At 44.9% G+C, this 19,137-nt stretch overlaps 1 protein-coding gene across 1 annotated transcript in view; it reads right to left on the reverse strand.

Moving 5' to 3' along the window:
• Positions 1-425: 425 nt before the first annotated feature.
• The window catches only part of ZBTB20 (zinc finger and BTB domain containing 20), a 416,371-nt gene continuing 397,659 nt past the window's right edge, over positions 426-19,137 (reverse strand). Inside the window, exons 8-9 of the mRNA XM_090056540.1 lie at positions 8,448-10,052; positions 426-1,901 (exon numbers count right to left, since the gene is read on the reverse strand). Coding sequence (XP_089912666.1) covers positions 1,483-1,901; positions 8,448-10,052 — 2,024 coding nt within the window. The 3' untranslated portion in view covers positions 426-1,482. The remainder of the gene's footprint in view (positions 1,902-8,447; positions 10,053-19,137) is intronic.

Genomic DNA, 19,137 nt, shown 5'->3' on the forward strand with positions numbered 1-19,137 from the left:
ATTATAATACTAGAAAAGAAATTGAAGAAACATCTTTCCTCATTTAAAAATAAGAATTCAGAATCAGCTTTCTCCCCCCTCCCTCCTCTATCTGGAAGCAGGTTAGCTAACCTTAACAGTCTCAATTTAAAATAAAATATATATTTATATATATATATTCATATATATATATAATAAAAGAGAAGATACTAGTGGCAGTGTATGCAAAACAAAAAAGAAAACAAAGAAAAAATTACTTTTAACAATCTCACTTTTTTGTTTGTTTTTTTTACACAAATACTGTTGTAAATATATTAAAAAAATCAGCATTCTATCTGGTAAACGTTGCTTTTGCCCCTCTATAAAATTTTGAATTAAAAAAGTCCCAAGACCTCTTTTTTTAAAATTATTTCCCGCCCCTACCCACCCTCCCACCCACTCTCTATTCCTCTTTCTTCCACAAGAATAAATCCTGATGCAACTTTTTTTTTTTTTGCAAAGATTGTGGGAACTACTCCTCTTGTACCTAGATCCGCAGGTCGCAAACCTCTGATATCTTTGTTTTTCCTCTGTGTTTCTCTTTGCCTTCCGCGAAAGTCCCTCTTGATTGTGCTGAGGCCCTGGGCTCAGCGAAGACACTGAATAAATTACAAAAGAAAGCCACCGTTGCTCGTTGTTGGAATCTTCTTGGTTTCTGCTGTAAGGTGGTGGTGGTGGGGGGGGTAAAGCGGTGGGGGAGGGTGAACCAGAGAGCATGGGGTAGAGAAGAAGCTGGGAGAGGAACCTACAATTCTCCTTCCTCAGCCTGTAGAAACTCCATGCCATCCAACTCATGCTCCCTTGCTCTTTCCTCAGCCCTTTGTGTGTTTGCATGTGTGAAAGCAGACAAATGGTGGAAACCAGCAGGGCCTTGTTACCTCTGGTTGCTGCGCAGCCAGAAGTGATATATTCCACAGTTCTAACTGGATACTGTGAAGTCCAAAAGCGGTCAGAATTGTGAATTACGTCCATTGAAACACTGCAAGCGGTGTACTTAAACGACAGTAGGCCTTGTAGATTTTGTAATATACTTTTGTTTTGTTTTTTTGTAGTGCTCTTCACAAGTGAGAAAAAAAAAGAAATTGTTTTTATTTTTTTTTGTTATTTTTTTTTGTGTTTTTTTGTTTTTGTAGTAAAGAAGGGTTGTATTTAGAGGCCAGTAGCTAGAGATCCAACCAGTGGAGCTCTTGAAACACTACCTGGCCTTAAGGCCACCATCCAAGGGAGGTTAGGAAAATTATTATTCACCTAGCCTCCGGAAATGTAATGTACCAGCAGGCAATAAACAGTTCTTCATGTAGTACAAAAACGACAAAATGAAACAAACTGAAAAAAAAAAAGGAAGGAAAATAAAGGTAAAAACGAAACAAAAATCATTTCTTAAATTCTAGTGCCATAGCTTTTTTTTTTGTTGTTGTTTCTACTTTTTTGTTTGTTTGTTCATAATAAAGAGAGAGATTCTACTTATCCGTCAGACACATGCATCCTCATGTGGTCGTTGAAATGCTCGATTTGGTCAAACTTAGCTGGACAGACGGAGCACACGTATGTGGTCCCCTCCGTGCAGGCCACCACCCCGGCAGGAACGGCCCTTGTGCCGGTGCCTGTGGTGCCAGGTGTGCCGTTGGTGGCACTGTGAAGAGCCACATGCCTCTCCAGCAGGGTCTTGTGGGAGAACTTCTTCTTGCAGATGTAACACTCGTAGGATTTTTCCCCACGGTGGAGGCGCATGTGCACATTGAGCGAGCTCTTCTGGGTGAAGCGTTTGTTGCAGATGCTGCACTGGTATGCTCTCACGCCGGTGTGTGTCACCATGTGTTTGATTAGGTAATCCTTTAAGGAGAAGGAGCGCCAACAGATGCTGCACTGATGGGGTTTCTCACCTGCCCGTTACCAGGGAAGGAAAGAGAAAGAGTGAGAGAGAGAGAGAGAGAGAAAGAAAGAGAAGAAAATAAAAAAAATGAAAATCAATTAAAATAAGCTCTTTGGAAAAGGCTAGCTGTAGGTCTGCAAGGAATCCCTGGAGAGATGGTCTATGTGTGGAAAAAATGGTCTTGTTAATCAAATAGTAATAACAATAATAATTAAACTTTGTCGATATATAATGGCATTTAGCCATAGAGCTTGGAATGTTAAACATTACCCCACAAGTGGTGAAGGAGAGGGGTGAGTCGAAGGAGTTGCTGAAGGCCAGATAAGCAGGTTAGTGGAAGACCCAGGCATAGAACCATGTTCTCCTGATTCCCAGCCCCAGGCCAAGCCACTCAGCTAGAGCTGTTGATGGAGCCATGGAGTGGGAATTAGAAAAGCTGTGTTCACTCTTGACATCTAGCACTAGACTCCTGAGTGGCCTTAGTCAAGTCACTTCACTTTCCCAGAGCTTTAGCTTCTTCACCTGTAAATAATGGGTGCCTGTAGACATGCAGCCAACTTGATTAATTGTCTGCCTAATTAGCATGTTCCAGTAGCCTCTGTGTCTTGTCCATTCAGTGTTCCCGTACTTCAAAATGGCAGCGGGGGCGCTTTAGCTAAAGCTCATCAAACAAGCTTTAGTTTGAGTGTCCCTTCTGCCTTTTGAAGCACAGTACACTGAATAAATGAGACACTACACTCTAATTAATTAGTGTGACTCCCAAGAGCCACCCTCCCACCCCTAGAGCACGTGTAAAGATGCCCAATGGAGAGGGATAGAGTGACCAACCTATCTTTTATGGACACATGTGAACCTTTGGACTTCTATGTTTGAGAATTTTCAGAAAGAAGTTTCTCGAAAAGGCAAACGAGTGCTGATCCTGTGTTGGCCAGTATTCTGGTCACATCTGGCAACTCAATCATTTTATAAGATTACTTAAAGTCCATCTCTACATGCAAGAGTTCACAGGCCAGCAGCACAAAGGAAAGGCCTATTTAACAGGAACATCCCCTGCATAACAGACAGGAAAATGAAACCAAAGAACTAACATCTTTAAATCTAATATTATGAATCATCCATCTCACTGCCTAGGATGTAGCTGAAAACATTATCTGGTACAGAACTGGTGATTGCTCTGTCCAGATTATTCCATGTGATGGGGCTTTCCTCTTGCTTCCTTAGCAAAGGAAATCTAGTTTCATATATTGTACTACCAGGTGATGCTTTAAGGATATGCTGTCTACATCTCATCATGCATCTAAATCTTTGAACCCCCCCACTGAAAACAAACATGGTTAACATCTGGTTCTTAAAAATGCTGGTTTACAGCACTTCAGCTCTGTTTGTGAGCCACGTAGCACCGTCAACAGGCAGCAACTGGGCTCAGTCATAGTAACTCTACTGCGTAGATGGTTTTGTCTATGACTATAGCCAAATTAGTAACAGATTTGGAGAGCTGTTATAGCTAGGATGGTTCAGAAAATTACAAGAGGCGAAGGTTTTTTTGTGGTGCTGTCTTTTTGGGCCAACTGTATAGTTGTGAGACATGTTAGACTAGCTTTGGGGCATGAAGTGCCCAGTCCTGAAGAAGGGCCCTTTGTGTCTGAAAGCTTGCCTACCATCTCTCCCAACTATATATCTGGTCCAATAAAAGATATTAACAAAACAAACAAACCCCCAAACCTTGCTTCTATATCCAAATTAAACATCTCACCTTTCTCCAAGGTCTGTGTGTGGAGGACATCCTACACTGCCTTAAGTGAAAAATGACTACAATCCTCAGTTCCTTAATGTTACAGCTGAACTGTGCACCGATACAAGCACAACTGTGTAGTCTGGCAGCTATGTATTAGCCAACATGGTTAACATGTTTGTGCTGATGAAAACGATAGTATGTCTGCTGTAAACATGCCAGGCTAGTGTGTCAAAGCCTGATCAAGCTGCTGTTTGTTCCCCTTTGCTGGAGGTACACCACCTCCTACTATTTGTGTGGAGATGCAACATTTCTGCATGACATCTAACCGGGGCTGTTCCATAAATACACCATATAGGTTAATTAATGCCATAACATTCTTAAAGATATCCTACTGGACATGTAAAACCATCCACAGATTCAAGACCCACATCTCTAAACTATTTATGTCATCAGACCCAGTCCTGTTCATATTAAAGCCAATGGACATTTTACCAAATGGCAATGGGAGCAGATACCAATCCATACTTCACGTTTTCAAGGGTTTATCAGTGCAAGCATGTTTGTGCGCAAGGCAGAAAAATCCTCATTTTATGCTTTTCTGAACTAACTGGCTTCAGAGGTTCAACAGTTTCCTAGCAAGGGAAAAGCATTTTCTAATCCTTGGTTTATTTTCCTTGTTCTCTGCATTATAATTTTCTACTTAGAATTGTGAATAATAGTTCTTTTGGTTGAGGGACTGAACTGAAGAGAGAAAAATAGTTTAAATATAACTGAAAAGGATTTTCATGATTTTTGGTGAAAGGAAACAAGACTGGTTTAATGCAACCAATTTTTTTTCATTTGACCCATGATAAAATATTTTGTTACTCTTTGGGTTATTTAATCCCTTTGTTCACAACATTCTCTTTTGTACTTCAGTCACTTTTTCATAAAACATTGTCATTTTAAAATTGAGATGTAACTTTTTCAAATAGTAGAAAAGTGTTTTCTTATTTTTAAAATCTACCCCCCACCCCAATCCCCTAAAAACACTTTTTTTCCATTCAGCTCTATTTCAAAGACAGGCTGTGCTACAGTATTTACTGCTGTCCTTAGCTTCACAACCATTTTGTGAGTTCTTCTTTCCTGGAAATGTCATAAAATCACTAGTTTTTCAGATGCAAAATTTATTCTTTTGTAAACACTTAATCGTTACTGTGAATTACTTACGTTAAGCATGCAGAATCACAGAATCATAGAAAACTTAGGGTTGGAAGAGACCTCAGGAAGTCATGTAGTCCAACCCCTTGTTCAAAGCAGGACCAGCACCAATTAGATCATCTCAGCCAAAGCTTTGTCAAGCTGGGTCTTAAAAACCTCAGAATGGAGATCCTATCACCTCTCTAGGTAACCTGTTCCAGTGCTTTACTACCCTCCCAGTGAGAAAGTTTTTCCTAATATCTAACTTAAACTTCCCTTGCTGCAACTTGACTGTTGCTCCTTGTTCTGTTATCTGTCACCACTGAGAAAACTTTAGCTCGGGGTGGGCAAAATGTGGCCCGGAGGCCAGATGTGGCCCACCAGGTCATTCTATCTGGCCCGCAGGGCCCCTAAAAAATTTAGAAAATTAATATTAATCTGCCCTGGGCTGCCTGTCATGTGGCCCTCAATGGCTTGCTGAAACTCAGTAAGTGGCCCTTTGCCCAAAATAACTGCTCACCTCTGGTTTAGCTCCATCCTCTTTGGAACCACCCTTCAGGTAGTTGAAGACTGCTATTAAATCCCCTCTCAGTCTTCTCTTCTACAGAGTAAATAATTCTAGTTCCCTCAGCCCCTCCTCAGAAGGCTCCTCAGATCCACCAAAGTCTGAGGAGCTGCTGCCTGATTTCGCAGTCTGAGCATAGTAGCCATTCTTGCAGCAAAGCATGGTGCCTCCCCATGCCTCTGATTGGCTGAGGGGCCCCAGATGTCCCGCCCCCCACCCCAGGGATTGACAGCTGGCTCCAAACCAGGACTTGCTAATGTGTCAATTAATATCTTCCATTGGTTTAATTCCCTGATCAAGCCCATGGATGCCACTTATTGATGTGTTATTAAGCAGTGTAGGGCAGGCTTAGTGGTCTGTCCCCCTCTCCCCCCGGCAGCAGAAAGGGGGAGCTGGGCTCTGCTCAGCTGCAGCAGCTGCCACCTCATGCTGGGGGCAGAGGCTGTGGTCCCAGGGGCCTGGCAGCTGGGTGGCCTGTCTGGCAGGGCTGTGGGGGCAATGAGCTGTAGGTGGAGGGCAAGGGGCACCAGCAGGACTGGGTGGGGGAAACTGTAGGGGGTGAATGGGAGGCACCAGCAGGCCTGGGGGTGGGTGGGGGGGAGGGGCATCAGCAGGGTTAAGGGGGCACTGCAGGGGGAAGTGACGGACCTTTCATTTTAATCACAGATTTTGGGACATTAATCAGAGAATTTGCAATTTTTTATCAGTGAAAACCAGAGAAGCCCAGGAAAAGCCTGTTTTTGCAAATTGTGCATGGCCTGCACCAAATCAAAATACCTTTGTACACACACCTGCCCCCAGCAGGCCAGTCTACCCCAGTGACACACATGATTCTATCAGAGAGAGAGAGTGAGTGAGAGAGTGAGTGAGTGAGGTGTGCATAGAGACAGAGGGAGAGGATCAAGGGACAGTAAACCATCAAGGGACAGTAAACCAGCTAAATAGTTGTTTTAAGTCTCCTTTGCATGAGCTGATGGTCTCCTTGATGCTAATCACATGATTTATATAAAACAGCCTGCGTATATGTTTACCATAAGGTTTTACACAGCAGAAGCTCTTAACACTGCTGTGGTAATTACTCTTTACATAATAAAGTGTATATACATCAGTGTTGGTAGACCTTCATATCTGCATAAACACACATAATCAATAATGGCTGTCTCAGGTATTTCTAGAGCTCGCTGAACTGTAATATATAAACACTAAGGGTATAGAAAAATTAATAAAAATATATCCTGAGTGTTTTACATATATAGACATACATGGAAGTGATATTCATGCCATACATCAGAGAGGTATGAGATACATTTCTCCCTCTCTTTTGACAATTTTTTCTAGCACTCAGCTCACTCTTACATCTCCTCAAGATATATTCAAGTGTATCAGTGCTCATACAGCCACCATTCTATTGATACATGCTAAAGAAATAGTTTTTCCTTCCCCATATAAATGTGGAATTTCCCTTCAAAATAATAGTAACCTAAGAGCCAGGACAAGCAAAATTCAACCCAGAACCAGCTTCTTCATATATAAAAATGTCATTGCTTTGAAGTCTTGCACCCCTACTGAATTAGTAAAAGGAGACTAACCCCAATGATACATATAGGTTCCCAGCTTCCCAACAGGACACAAAGAATTTGCTTCTAATTTTAGATGGTCTCACATGATCAGCCTTCAAAGCAATTGCATTTTAATGTATAGAATATATATTTTGGGTCACTTTCACAGGTGTTTTACATTTATCATGGTTAATTTTTCTCTCTGTGAGCTCTACACTGCTGTACTTCATAGTAATTTAAGGCATCTGACTTGCCAAAAAATACAAATGCAGGAAATGACTTCAATGAAATGTTTAACAATCCGGTAAAAGATTATTTTAAGACGTTTCATATAAAACATGCAAGATATGTGATGATATACACAGGGAAGTGAAATAAAGTTTGCACTGGGTGTGTCTACATGAGATGCTAAATGTGCAGTAGACTAATTCTACTGTGCATTTAGTGCATCATGGCAAAAGTCACGTTAATGTGTAAATGCACAGTAGAATTAGTCTACTGAGCATTAGTGTCACAAAATAATGTGCACTGATGCAACTGCGCAGAAACACCGGTTAGTACCAATTCAGTTAGTACTAATTACAGGTACTAAATTGAATGTGCAGTAGCTACAGCACATTAATCAACATGTAGATGCATCCACTGGCACTCAGTTAAGGGGACTAACATAGGTCACACTTGCCTTTGCTCCTGTTGGGTAATGTGACTGACGCTGACTTGTACCATACATACACCATCATCATGTATCAGTACCGGCCCTCCTGACACATCTACCAGTGAAACCAACCAGAAAGACCTCTTCTCCAGCAGACAAATTCTGTTATTAATAGCCCAGCTGGAGAATCCTTCAGATCAAATGTTGAGCATTAATGAAAGACCACCTTTCACTAGGGAACAAATACTAACCATTTCCTCAATCAATCATTGACAGCACATTTCAGCGTACTTAAGAGTTTCCTCCTGTATCCTTCACAGGTAGAGCCCTGCAAGGACCTTCTATACATTTAATCATGGAGTTATCCTACCCCTCTGCAGTACTGTACCTAGACTCCTGGCAGCCCTGGGTGAACTTTTAGAATCAGGCCCCCCTTCGCCAGAGGTAATGATAATAATAATCAGACAATGGAAAAAAATTACCATTTTCAGGCCCCCTTTCTGTCCAGGCCCTGGGCGGCCGCCCGGTTTGCCCATGCCTGTGTCCAGTTCTGCCCCTCTGTGAAAAAGGTTGTCACCTACAAAAGCTCAGGCTTCTCTGAACCAATAAGTCTCTAAGCTGCCATCCATGCCTTGCCTTCTGCCCCTCATTGTTTCAGTGGGTCGACACATTAGGTGCTCAGCATTTTTCCTTCTGACACTGTGGAGAACCTTATTTATATTAATCACCACAGTCATTAGTTCCAGTATGTGCAATGGGTCTTTAACATTACCCAGAGGACCCTGTAAGGGTTTAAATTCTGCCTTGGGTGCATTACGAGCTATCCTTGGGCTTATGCATAACTTGGAGGGCCGTGTACTCACCTGTGTGTACAAACATGTGCTTGACGTAGTTCTGTTTGGCGGTGAAAGTCTTGTTACAGAGAGTGCACTCATAAGGCTTTTTTTCACCCTGCCCACCTGCTGTGCTGTGGCCCGCAGAGGGAGCCAAGGGCTGTGGGGCTGGCAGCTGGGCAGTAAAGGTTGACAGGCCAGGCTGGGACACTGTCACAAACTGTGTCTGTTGGCCAGCTAAGGGCTGGGGCAGGCTGAAAAGGAAAGGCTTAGGGCCACTGCCAGCAGATTGTGTGGTGAAAAGGGCAGGCAGGTAGGTGTTGCCAGCTGTGCCAATGACCTGAGTGTTGCTGGTCAGAGTCAGTGGCATCCTCAGATTGCTGGTGAGGGTTTCTGTCTGGCGTAAATAGAGCTGGGTGCTTGGCAATTGCTGGGCAGCAGTTGTGTTGGCAGAAGGCTGCAAGGTCCCCTTTTCGGTGCTGTTATTCACTGTAAGCACTTTGCCATCCATCTCAATGTCGTTGTTTCTCTCTGGAGAGGAGGAGTTGGCATCCATTTGCTGCTGCTGCTGGGGCTGAGTGCCTTCAGCAGGGGCGTCACTTTGCTCTGCTTGGGAAGGTTCCTGCTGACCCTCACGGCCCAGGCCGGCCATGAACTGCTGCTCCACGGAATCAGGTTCGGTGCCAATAGAAGAACTGACTCCCGAGTCAAAGCTCTCCCCCTTGGGCTCGCTCTCAGTGCCTTCTGCTTGGTCAGTGTCCTCAGTGCATTCCTCAGATTCATTGCGCTCCAGGATCTGCACCCTTTGCTGGCCATAGTAGTCATAATCATCGTCCATTTCCTGCTTGATGTGGATGTTGCCCACCAGGGTCTGGATCCGGACAGGGCGTGGTTGCTTGCGGCAGTGGGTGGTCTCTGGAGTGGTGGAGAGGTACCGCTCCATCTGCTGTGAGCGCTCATGGATCCGTGTAATCCAGCTCGGGTCTTCCATGTGATGGTCCCTGGGCAGCCCCAGGGCTGTCTCGTGGTGGCTAACCACTGCTCCACTGTAGAAGGAGCGTTCTCCGCTGCCATTCTGCATCGAGCAGGCGTAGAGTGCAGAGTAGATCCTGTCCACGCTGTGCTGTGAGTGGCTCTGCAGGTAGCCGGACTCTGTGTCAGTGCTCTGTCCCGAGGTGCCAGATTCGGGTGTCCCTCGTGGTGTCTCTTGGCCAGAGTCCTGGATAACTGGGTAGACTTCACCCACATTTTGTGAGACGATCCGCGTGCACTCGTCAATCACAGTCTTGATCTGAAGAATGCTGGCAGCAGTGAGGATCTGCAGAGCCTCTGACTGGGAGACCCGCAGCACCCCGCTGTACATGAAGTCAATGAGCTTTTGTACGGACTGGACTGACACCACCGAGGGGATCTCAATGTCACTGTAGCCCAGCAGCAGCTTGTCCTGGAAGAAGGGGCTGCCGGCTGCCAGCACGCAGCGGTGGGCACGTAACATGCTCCCGTGGATGCGGACCGTCACGTCACAGAAGTGGCCACGGTTGCGCTGCTCGTTGAGGGTCTCGAGCACTGAATTGCTGAAGTTGTGAAGGTTGATGCTGTGAATGCGCTCTGTCATCCCCTTGCAACTGATGTTACCTGGAGCACAGGAGGAGACAAAACCAGGGGGAGGAGAAGGACTGGTTAAGGGTTTGTCCTTTGCATATCCACAGCAGGGATACTGGTTGACTGACTACACAATGCTGGGAAGACCTCAGAGGTACCATTCCCAGGGCACTGAATAGAAGGTTTTACCTCCCCATGTGAGGAGGAATAACTTCATACAGCGTGTGGAAACACAATGCATTTACTCTAGAATAAAGTACCCTGGATTATATTCCATGTAAATTTACTCTGCAGTAAGGAGTGAGCATGCCGCTGGTGCTCCCAAGCTGACTGCCCGAGGAAGGCACTATGACATTGCTTAGCTGGTAGGTGGTGGGGTGCTGGTTTGCATGGAGCAAACAGTTACCCTGGAATTAACCTGGCAATGGGGGAAAGCACATGATGCATACACTAGAGTAACCTTTATGGGAGTAAATTTACTTCTGATTTCCTCAGAAGTAACTTTACAATACAGGATGGCCTTGCCTTGGGAGTAAAGGCTATGTGTTGTGTCAGCTGCACTTTACTATGGGCATGTCTACATGAGAGACTTACTGCAGAACTGCCTAATTAGCTTCACAGTAAAAATCTTGGCATCTACATATGCCATCCTATTAGGCTGCAGTAAACTAATAAACTCCACAGCAGGATAGTACTTGGAAGTACAAGTGCTACCCTGCTGCAGAGTTTTTTCATGTGCAGCAATGCATGTGTAGACACTGACCTGGCTGACTGGGGCACAAGGGTGCTTCAGTGTTGGGGCTGCCTGTTGGCTAGTTTTGCATTGAAGCACCCTTGTGCTCCAGCCAGCCCCTTCAAAGCATGTTGCGGTGGGCAGGAGCAACCCCTGCTGGCAGGCTGACCCCCAGAGCCTTCTGCTTGCTGGGGCTGCTCCGATCCAGCTCAATGTGCTGTGCTCCTTGGGTGCATGTTCAAACAGTGTGCCTGGGAGCAATAAACTCTGGCACAATGAACATTGGAGTTTATAGTTTCGCATTAATTGCACATTTAGATGTGCCCTGTTGGAGTAAACTGAAAATATTTTTGAGTAATCATGCAATGTGCCTGTACTCAATGAAGAGGAGTAGGAGGAGCTCAGTGATATGGATGGGAACAGCCTCACACTGAATCTTCCAGGCAATATGCTTAGATCCAAGTTGGTTATGAGACATTCAAGACATGCCTGCATCATCAAAGGCTCAAGCTAGGGAGAGCTGCAGTCAGGCAGAGCACATGCATGATACTCCAAAATGATGTAGTGTAGCTGCCTCTAGTACAGTGCTGGAGGGCTGCCAGTAAGCCTTCTGTCTTGGGCATGTCTTAGTGGTGTATGCCTAGGGGTGCATTAAAGGGGCCATGGTGAATCTGTTTTTGAGGACAGAACAGACCTGTGGTGCTTCACTGAGGCACTTTCTACCATGGTCCTTTGACGGTGGAAATGCACCCAAAAGAGTAGGTTCTTGTTTACACTGAGGACCACAGCACTCTGTAGGGGAAAGAGTTTACATGAAAATATGGTTCCTCTCTCTAGATCTGAATTCTGAAACCAGCACATTAAGGGGAGATCCAGATCCTGGGTTCTGTGGATCAGCCTTTTAGCAAGTTATTTACCATTTGCAAAATCCAAATCCAGGATTGCAAAGCTTCCTAAAACCTCAAGCACATTTTGTGTCTGGGGGCTGACTTTGTGGTGTTACCTACCCACAATGAACTGCATTTGCTGTCAGGAATCCAAAGACACCAATCAGCTTTCCCACCCCCATTCTCACTATGGGAATTCTGGTTCTAGCTGGCTGGGACCATGGCATGTACTGTTGTGCTGGTATTTAAGCCTGACCCAAACTGGGAGGTAAAATAAACGTGGCTAAAGTGCCTATTCTCACTGCCTGTCTTGCATGCGTACCAGCCCAGTCTCTGGCTTCTTTACTATTCATTCCATCCAGGAAGAGCACACACACCAACTGCAGAGACTTCCTCAGCCTGACAAAGGGCTTTTAAACCCAAAAGCTTGCTAAAAAAAATTTCCAACTATTTAAGTTGGTCTAATAAAAGATATCAGATTCACCCAAAGTACCTTGTCTGCCTATGTCCTTAGACCAACACAGCTACAACCTACACCCCTATTCTCATGAAGAAGTTCAGCCCCTGCTTGTAGTAGCTAAGGGGTCTGGGTAGTTTGGACAAGGTTTAGAAAAGCATCTCAATGTGCAGGCAAAGATCTAAATGACCCTCTGGATAATTTCTCATTATATTTACAGGTGGCTACAAATAACCCTCTCTCCCTTTATCTCTCAAACCTCCTTCTCCCCAAACCAATATCTACCTTGATTACTTTTCCTTTAATGTTGCTTCCCTCTCTTCCCTTGTCTTCTTTGGGGCTTTTTTGTCTATTTATATTGTGAGATTTTTATGGCAAAGACTGTCTTCAGACATGCTGGTGAAGAATCCAGCACACCCCAAGTGTTAAATAAATAATAAGCTTATTAATAACCTTTCTCTCTCAGTATTTATAGTGTGTACATCAGCTTGGCATTTGAGTGCTAAGGCCCATTAGTTACCATTAGTGTTTCTGTTAACATTCCATGAGAAACGTTCCCGTCTGGTGTCCGCAACTCACACACATTGCAGCCAAGCGCTAATATGTGAGAACATGGAAGCAAAAGTTACTAGAGGAGGGTCAGTAAAACAGACTAGTCTATCTTCACCCTTTGATTTAGGAGACATGTACACAGGAAACACACACAACCTAGACTGATATGGATGCCAAGGGGATGGGCATTTAAATCTTTTCAGATCATGAATGTTAACATGGCAATGTCCCTTTAAGGCCAACATAAAGAGCCCTTTGGTGACTGTTATTATCCACGTCTTAACTCACAGGCTGCAAAATGCTACCAACTGCAATTGTCTGAACAATGGAGCCTCCTCTCCTCCGCCCTCATTTACCCATTTCTGCCAGCTCAAGCACCCTCTCTTCTGGTGCTTCAAAGAGAAACTGCATTGGACACAGGTGGTTATTTTAAATCTCTGAAGCGGCTGAGGATAAAAGAGGGAGCAGAAAGGTCAGAAACTGGAAATCCTGATGGGGGATGAGGTTCCTGAAGAAGCTTGAGGCCAGCAGATGGAAACTAGGCAGTATCAGGGAGGGGACTCATTTCCATATGAAATTATTGCCCCTGGGCAATGCTTGCATGGCAGCAACGCTTGGGAAATCACTAACGGAATCACAGAGGCTGTGAATTACATCTGTCTTGTTCACAAGCTTTGCCAAGAAACCTGAGCCTTTCCCCTCCACTTATGTGACTAAATAGAGTGCTGGAAAAAAGGCCTCCCAGCCCCCACCTCTTAGTACCTGCAAGTACCCCAAAAGCAGTGGCAGGGTTTCTTTTTTGTGGACCCCACACAAAAGTTCTGCTTCTGGCCCCTACACTTTTCTTGACAACCAGACGAAAAACTAAAATGGATACAGGGGAGGAGGCAACACAAAGAGCTGTAAAAAGGAGGGGTGAGGGTGTGTGTTGTGATATAGCATACCCATCACATAACTGTAATGCCTTGGGTGCTCCTGCCTAGCTTGGGACTCCATGCAATGGCACAGTTGCACTACCTCAATGTACACCCCATTGGCAAATGGTCTTAGCCCCAGAAAACCAGACAATCAGCTCCCAAAAGCTCCCAGGGAACCTGCAGGCATTCTCTTCCCTGTGTCACAGAAGACTTCAACATGAACTCAAGGTAAGCAGTAGGGAATCTCTTTCTGAAAGATTGCCGACAGCTAGGGCCGGGGTGGAGGGGAAGAGAGAGGGTGTCGCCTGGCTGTGCATGAATATTAAAAGAAGAGCACCTTTCTTCCTCAAGCTCATCCCTAGACAAGATTGTGAAGATGTACTATTGAGTGCATACCCATTTCTCTTTACCCCTATCCAAGTGCTGGCAGATCAGCGTATTATAAATGCTTGAATCAAAAAGGACTGAGCACCATCTGTTTGGATCATGACACATGTAAACAGATCTTAAAAGACAGCTTCCCATAAGTACTTCTATTTGTTTCATTTTATGGCAAGATTTATTCAATAGCAACAAGACATGCAAGAGCTTAGCTTAGCAAATGCAAAAGGTTGCCTCTCCCCCGCAAAGAATGCGGCAAGAGGAGTATCCGAGAGGCACCAGATGAGTTCTGTGGAGATGTAGCTTGATTTTAAGAGGTATATTCAGCTCCCAAATGCTCGCAGTAATTTGTAAGTGGGCCTTTTCAAAACACACCCACAGGAAGTAATACTTCAAGCCTTAGTTCTTTCAGGAATTCAGTGTTTCTGAAAGGCACTGGGATAACAGCAGCCTGCCCGGGCGGTCCTGGGGAGTGCCGCCACTGCAGAGCGAAGCACTGGGCCCTGCTATAGCTCAGGGGCTGCTCGGCTTGCCAGCAACTTGCTGCCTGGCCACGGGAGACAGTCATGCTCTGGGAGGGGGGGAAAAAAAAGAAAAGAAAAAAGGATCAGACTCCTTGCTGCTTTTTCTTTTTTTTTTCTCAGCAGAGCTTGCCTGTGTGAGCTGCCACTGGGTCACGCAGCCCCTGAGCTGAGGGGGAGGGGCTGGGTCCTTCCGTCCATGGTGGTGGTGCTCCCCTTAGACCACCTGGGTGTGATGCTAGTGGGCAGTTGCTGCCCATGCGGCACCGCGGAGAAAAGGACTGGGACCCCTGCAGGGCAGGCCCTGCCAGTAGCTTGCCTCCTGGTCATGGGCCAGGTGGGCAGACTCCAGGGGGTGAGGGGAAAAAAGGATCAGGTCCCTCATTGCTTTCTTCTTTTTTCTGGTGCAGCCTGGCCATGACGGCAGGTGAGCTGATGGTGGGCCATCACTGTTTCGTCGGAAGTCCCTAAATTGTGGGCTTTTAATTGACACAGTTAAAAACCCACCAATTAAAAACCCACCGTTTCAATTTGGGGAGAACTAAATCCTCATCATGTATACAAGCGTCCTACAAGTCTCCCCAGTCTTTCTTCCATCCTTCCCTAAAGGGATGGGGGAGTTCTGTACCCATACCCCATTCAGTCTTTCAATTCTCTACTAAAACAGCCAACAAGGGACCAGTCAGTGCTGGATCTGAGGGATCTGCCTATAATGCCTTATAGGAACTGGCCTGAGTGTCACTGTAGGCATTTCACACAAGGCAATGAGCAGGCAGAGAGCAATGAATTTTGGTTATAACTGGTACAACAAACCCTTTCTTTGGCAATACCTCTGTTCAGTGACTTACTATAAAATTATAGTCTACCCGATTCTTTTATTCTTCCCACATGTGAAAGATGATAATGCCCTACCTCCCTATCAATAGGCTGTGATCTCCCCGTAATCAGCCTTTTTTTTTCTGCTAACTGTTTGTCTCTTGCCTCTGGGAATTTCTGTGCCTCTCCCATGTTTTTTACTGTGCAATGCTAGCTTTTACTCCTTCAACCAGAAGAAGAATATCTTGAATTCAAAAGCTTATCTAAGAGCCTTGTTACACAGTAATTCTGGGTGGCACCTGAAACACTTTAACTTGTCCACACATTGACATCTGAAACTAGTTTTAAGCATGTTTGAGGTGGCTCAAAGTTATGCCAGTCCAGGACAGGATTATCTCTGATCCATGTTACCCAGCTCATGTTGCACTAAAACCCACATGCCACCCCCACCCCCCTGCCCTGTATTGGGCCCACTGCCCTCCTGTTCCCCCCTCACTCCATCCTCTCCAGATCACCACTCACTGTCCTTCCCACCCCACCCCCCATCCCAGGTTGCTTATTTGTGGTTTCCTGAGGTTTCATAGTAGCTAAGGTCAGGAGGGACCTGAATAGATCATCTAGCCTGACCCCCTGCCACAGGAGAAATGAATGCTGGGTTCACAAGACCCCAGAGAGGTGTCTGTCCTGGAAGGGATTAACCTGCCTACCCAGCCACCTACTGCCACCACTGCTGCTCTCTGGGTTGGGCTCACCTTGGAGAAGAGCAGCACCTGGCAGAGGTGGTGGTGGGGGTTGGGCAAGCAGGTTAACCCTTCCCTGCCTCCACCCCTGGGCAGACCACACAAGCATCCACAAATAAGCGGGGAGAAGCAGGAGGGGAACCCTGGGGGGCAGAGGCAGAGGGCACAGGGGAAGCCCAGAATGGGAGTGGAAGAGTCGTACCTTTCAGTCCTCCAGACCCCTGCTGGCCTGAACATGTGACTGTTCCAGACTTAAGCTAGCAATAACACTGATCGACATTTGAGCAGCTCACAGCATAACATGTAACAAAGCCCTAACTCTCTCCCAGTTATGCAGATAAATAAAACATATTAAAGATATCACCCTAAGATATAAAATATATCACCCTAAGAAATACCTCTTTACACATTTTTCAGCTGTCTCTTTTCTCTCCACCATCTGGAGAACAACAATTTAAGCTAAGAGACAGTAGAAGGGGGCAGAAAATGCCTTTTTTCTTTTTGCTGAAAATGTTTAAATTTATCCCCTTCCTGCCCCCCCCCCATTCTGCACTGGATGAAAGTGAGACCCCCCAAAATCCAGAAGAACATTTCACCCCCCTTCCCCCGCCGCCTGCCTACATAGCTAACATTGTCATTCAGCAATTGTGTGGGGTGTGGGAAACCCAAGCAGAATAGACTCTTGGGCCTCTCTCTGATGGAGCTGTTCCACCTTCTACAAGTAACAATACCTTCAATGGAAAAAGGTCTTGAACCTGTTTTTCACACATCTCAGGGAAGTGTTTTCTCTACCGACCTACCAGATCTGTTTCTCTGTCACACTTACTGCAGTTTTCACTTTGTGTACATAAATAACCATACATTTAGGGATGTGGGGGACTTAGGCTCAAGCCCTGGCTCTAATAAACATTTAATTGTTTATAGAAAGTGGATGAGATCCAAGGGGAGAGAGAGGCTGACTCCCCATAAAGACCAGGTGGTTTGAGCATTCACCTGGAATGCTGGAGTTTCAGGTTGAAGTCCCTGATTTGAAACAGTTGGATTTGAACAGGACAACGTCTACATCCCAGGGCAGTGCCCTGCTATCAAACTACTGATTATTCTAAGGCAGGATTCTGTCTTTATCTTTCTCTGAATGTGACAAACCCTTTCTACCCAAATGGATACATAGGTACCCACAATAAAATGTTCAGTTTTGACAAAGCAACCTTTTTCAGTGAAAAGCCATTTTGCTGAATCATTTCTGAATAGCTCTAAAAGACACACATCAAAAGAATTACACACATCACCAGTATCTCAGCCTAAATGAGTGCAAGTGAGAAGACCTGCCAGGGAAGTATATGTATGTATGAATGCCTCTGCATGAATACAAATAACTTCAGTTTCAAAAGACAACCAAGATATCCTGGGGAAACCTTGGGAAGACCATAAAGATACTCTCGCTTGGTTTGTCTGCTGAACAATAGATATAGCAAGCCAGGGAAAAGACATGCCAGAAGCCTGAAACCAAACGACTAGCCCTACTGCTAAACAAAATTATTCATAAAATCTAGCCCTACAAAAAAACAACATACAATAACACTATCTCTACAGACACACTGGCTACAGGGATAGACCTGAATCAAATCCCATCTCCATGCAGCACCTCCTACCATCTGAAGAAATCCGAGTTCAGACTCAACTTTTGGGGCTTTCCCTTCCCTCTACAATGTACCCAATGAAAAACCCAAGGATACTGCAGTGCAGGCCTGACTCTAAAGCAAATGTTTCACAGCTCCCAAGAAATACATAGAAGGATGAATACTACATGGGAAAGCAAGAAAGTGTATCAATTCTATGCCATCCTAGTTAAGTGGAGGGAAACTATGCTTTAACAGAGGCACACACTTACTGACTTGTCACTGCATAGAGAGCCTGGCACCAGGGAAAAGACTGCTGTCTCCATCTCTTCCCAGGCCTGCCACTCTTCTAAAGTTAAGACAGTGGGAAACCTTTCTATGTAATTCAAACAGCCTTTGTTAAGCACTCTTTTTTTGCCCGGCAAATGTCAGTACAGAGATCCCAATGGACTCATTCTGAGAAACTACTGTAGGAGGGTTTTGTCTTCTTTCTGTGAAAGCTAGTTCTGATTGGAGGGATATTCAGAAACCATATAGGAAAGAAAGGGTGTGAAAATTCAAAAGCCATTCTTACCCAGATGGGCAATGAATAGGCATTTGGCCCATTCAGAAAAAGAAAAAAAGACAACTTTGTATAGATCATGCACATTTACAGTCCTCCTGGGATGCAATATGGAGCTGGCATGGTATGAAGGTGAAATGTTTTACTGTGCACATCTGAAAAATGCTTCAATATGCAAATACACTGATTACACTGTCAGGCTATTCACAGAAGTATGCATGGAATTCATCCTAGATGGGTATGAAGGAGCAAAACATGGATGGGAAAGGGGAGGACTTTTGTTGTTGCAATAGATGACTGAGTTCTTAGTTTAGCACTTTCCTGAATCCCAGTCCATGCCTTCCTGCTGGCCTTTCAATGTGGGTGTCCAAAAAGAAGCAGGATTTTAGCATGAGAATAACAAATGAGAGACGCAGGGGTATACTAGTGAAGGGGAAAGCAACAGCTGAAGGAAAGAGCAGGCAGCAGTACGAAACATGGAAGGAAGTGAGAAGATGCTGAACTGCAGAGCAATTTTAAATGTGGCTTTACATGTGCAAAGAAACATCATATTGGAATTGAAGAACTTGGTGCTATTGGCTAATGGCTAATACAGCTTAACTTAAATGCAGACAATGATCCCTACAAACATTCAATAACAGGTCAGCTATTGAGAAGTGGTGCTGAAGACTTAAGACCGCAAATTAGTATTTTACTAAGTTTCCCCCTTATGGCCACTAGGTGTCCTCATTTGCAAAGTAAATGCCTGATCCTTTCAGGCTAACTGAAGGGTGTAACAGAATTGGATTTTCCATAGTGTGCTCCAAAATCATAGTATCTCAAAGCTTATTTCAAAGTAATGACTGAACACTATGAAATGTGCAGTGACTAGGTAGTCACAGAAGCCAAAGTAACACAGTAGTAGCTTGGTACACTGCCTGGTACCTCAAATCT

This window comes from Crocodylus siamensis, chromosome 1 (assembly GCF_052110815.1).
Source record: "Crocodylus siamensis isolate JL-2025a chromosome 1, ASM5211081v1, whole genome shotgun sequence".
In the NCBI taxonomy this organism is placed as follows: Eukaryota; Metazoa; Chordata; order Crocodylia; family Crocodylidae; genus Crocodylus; species Crocodylus siamensis.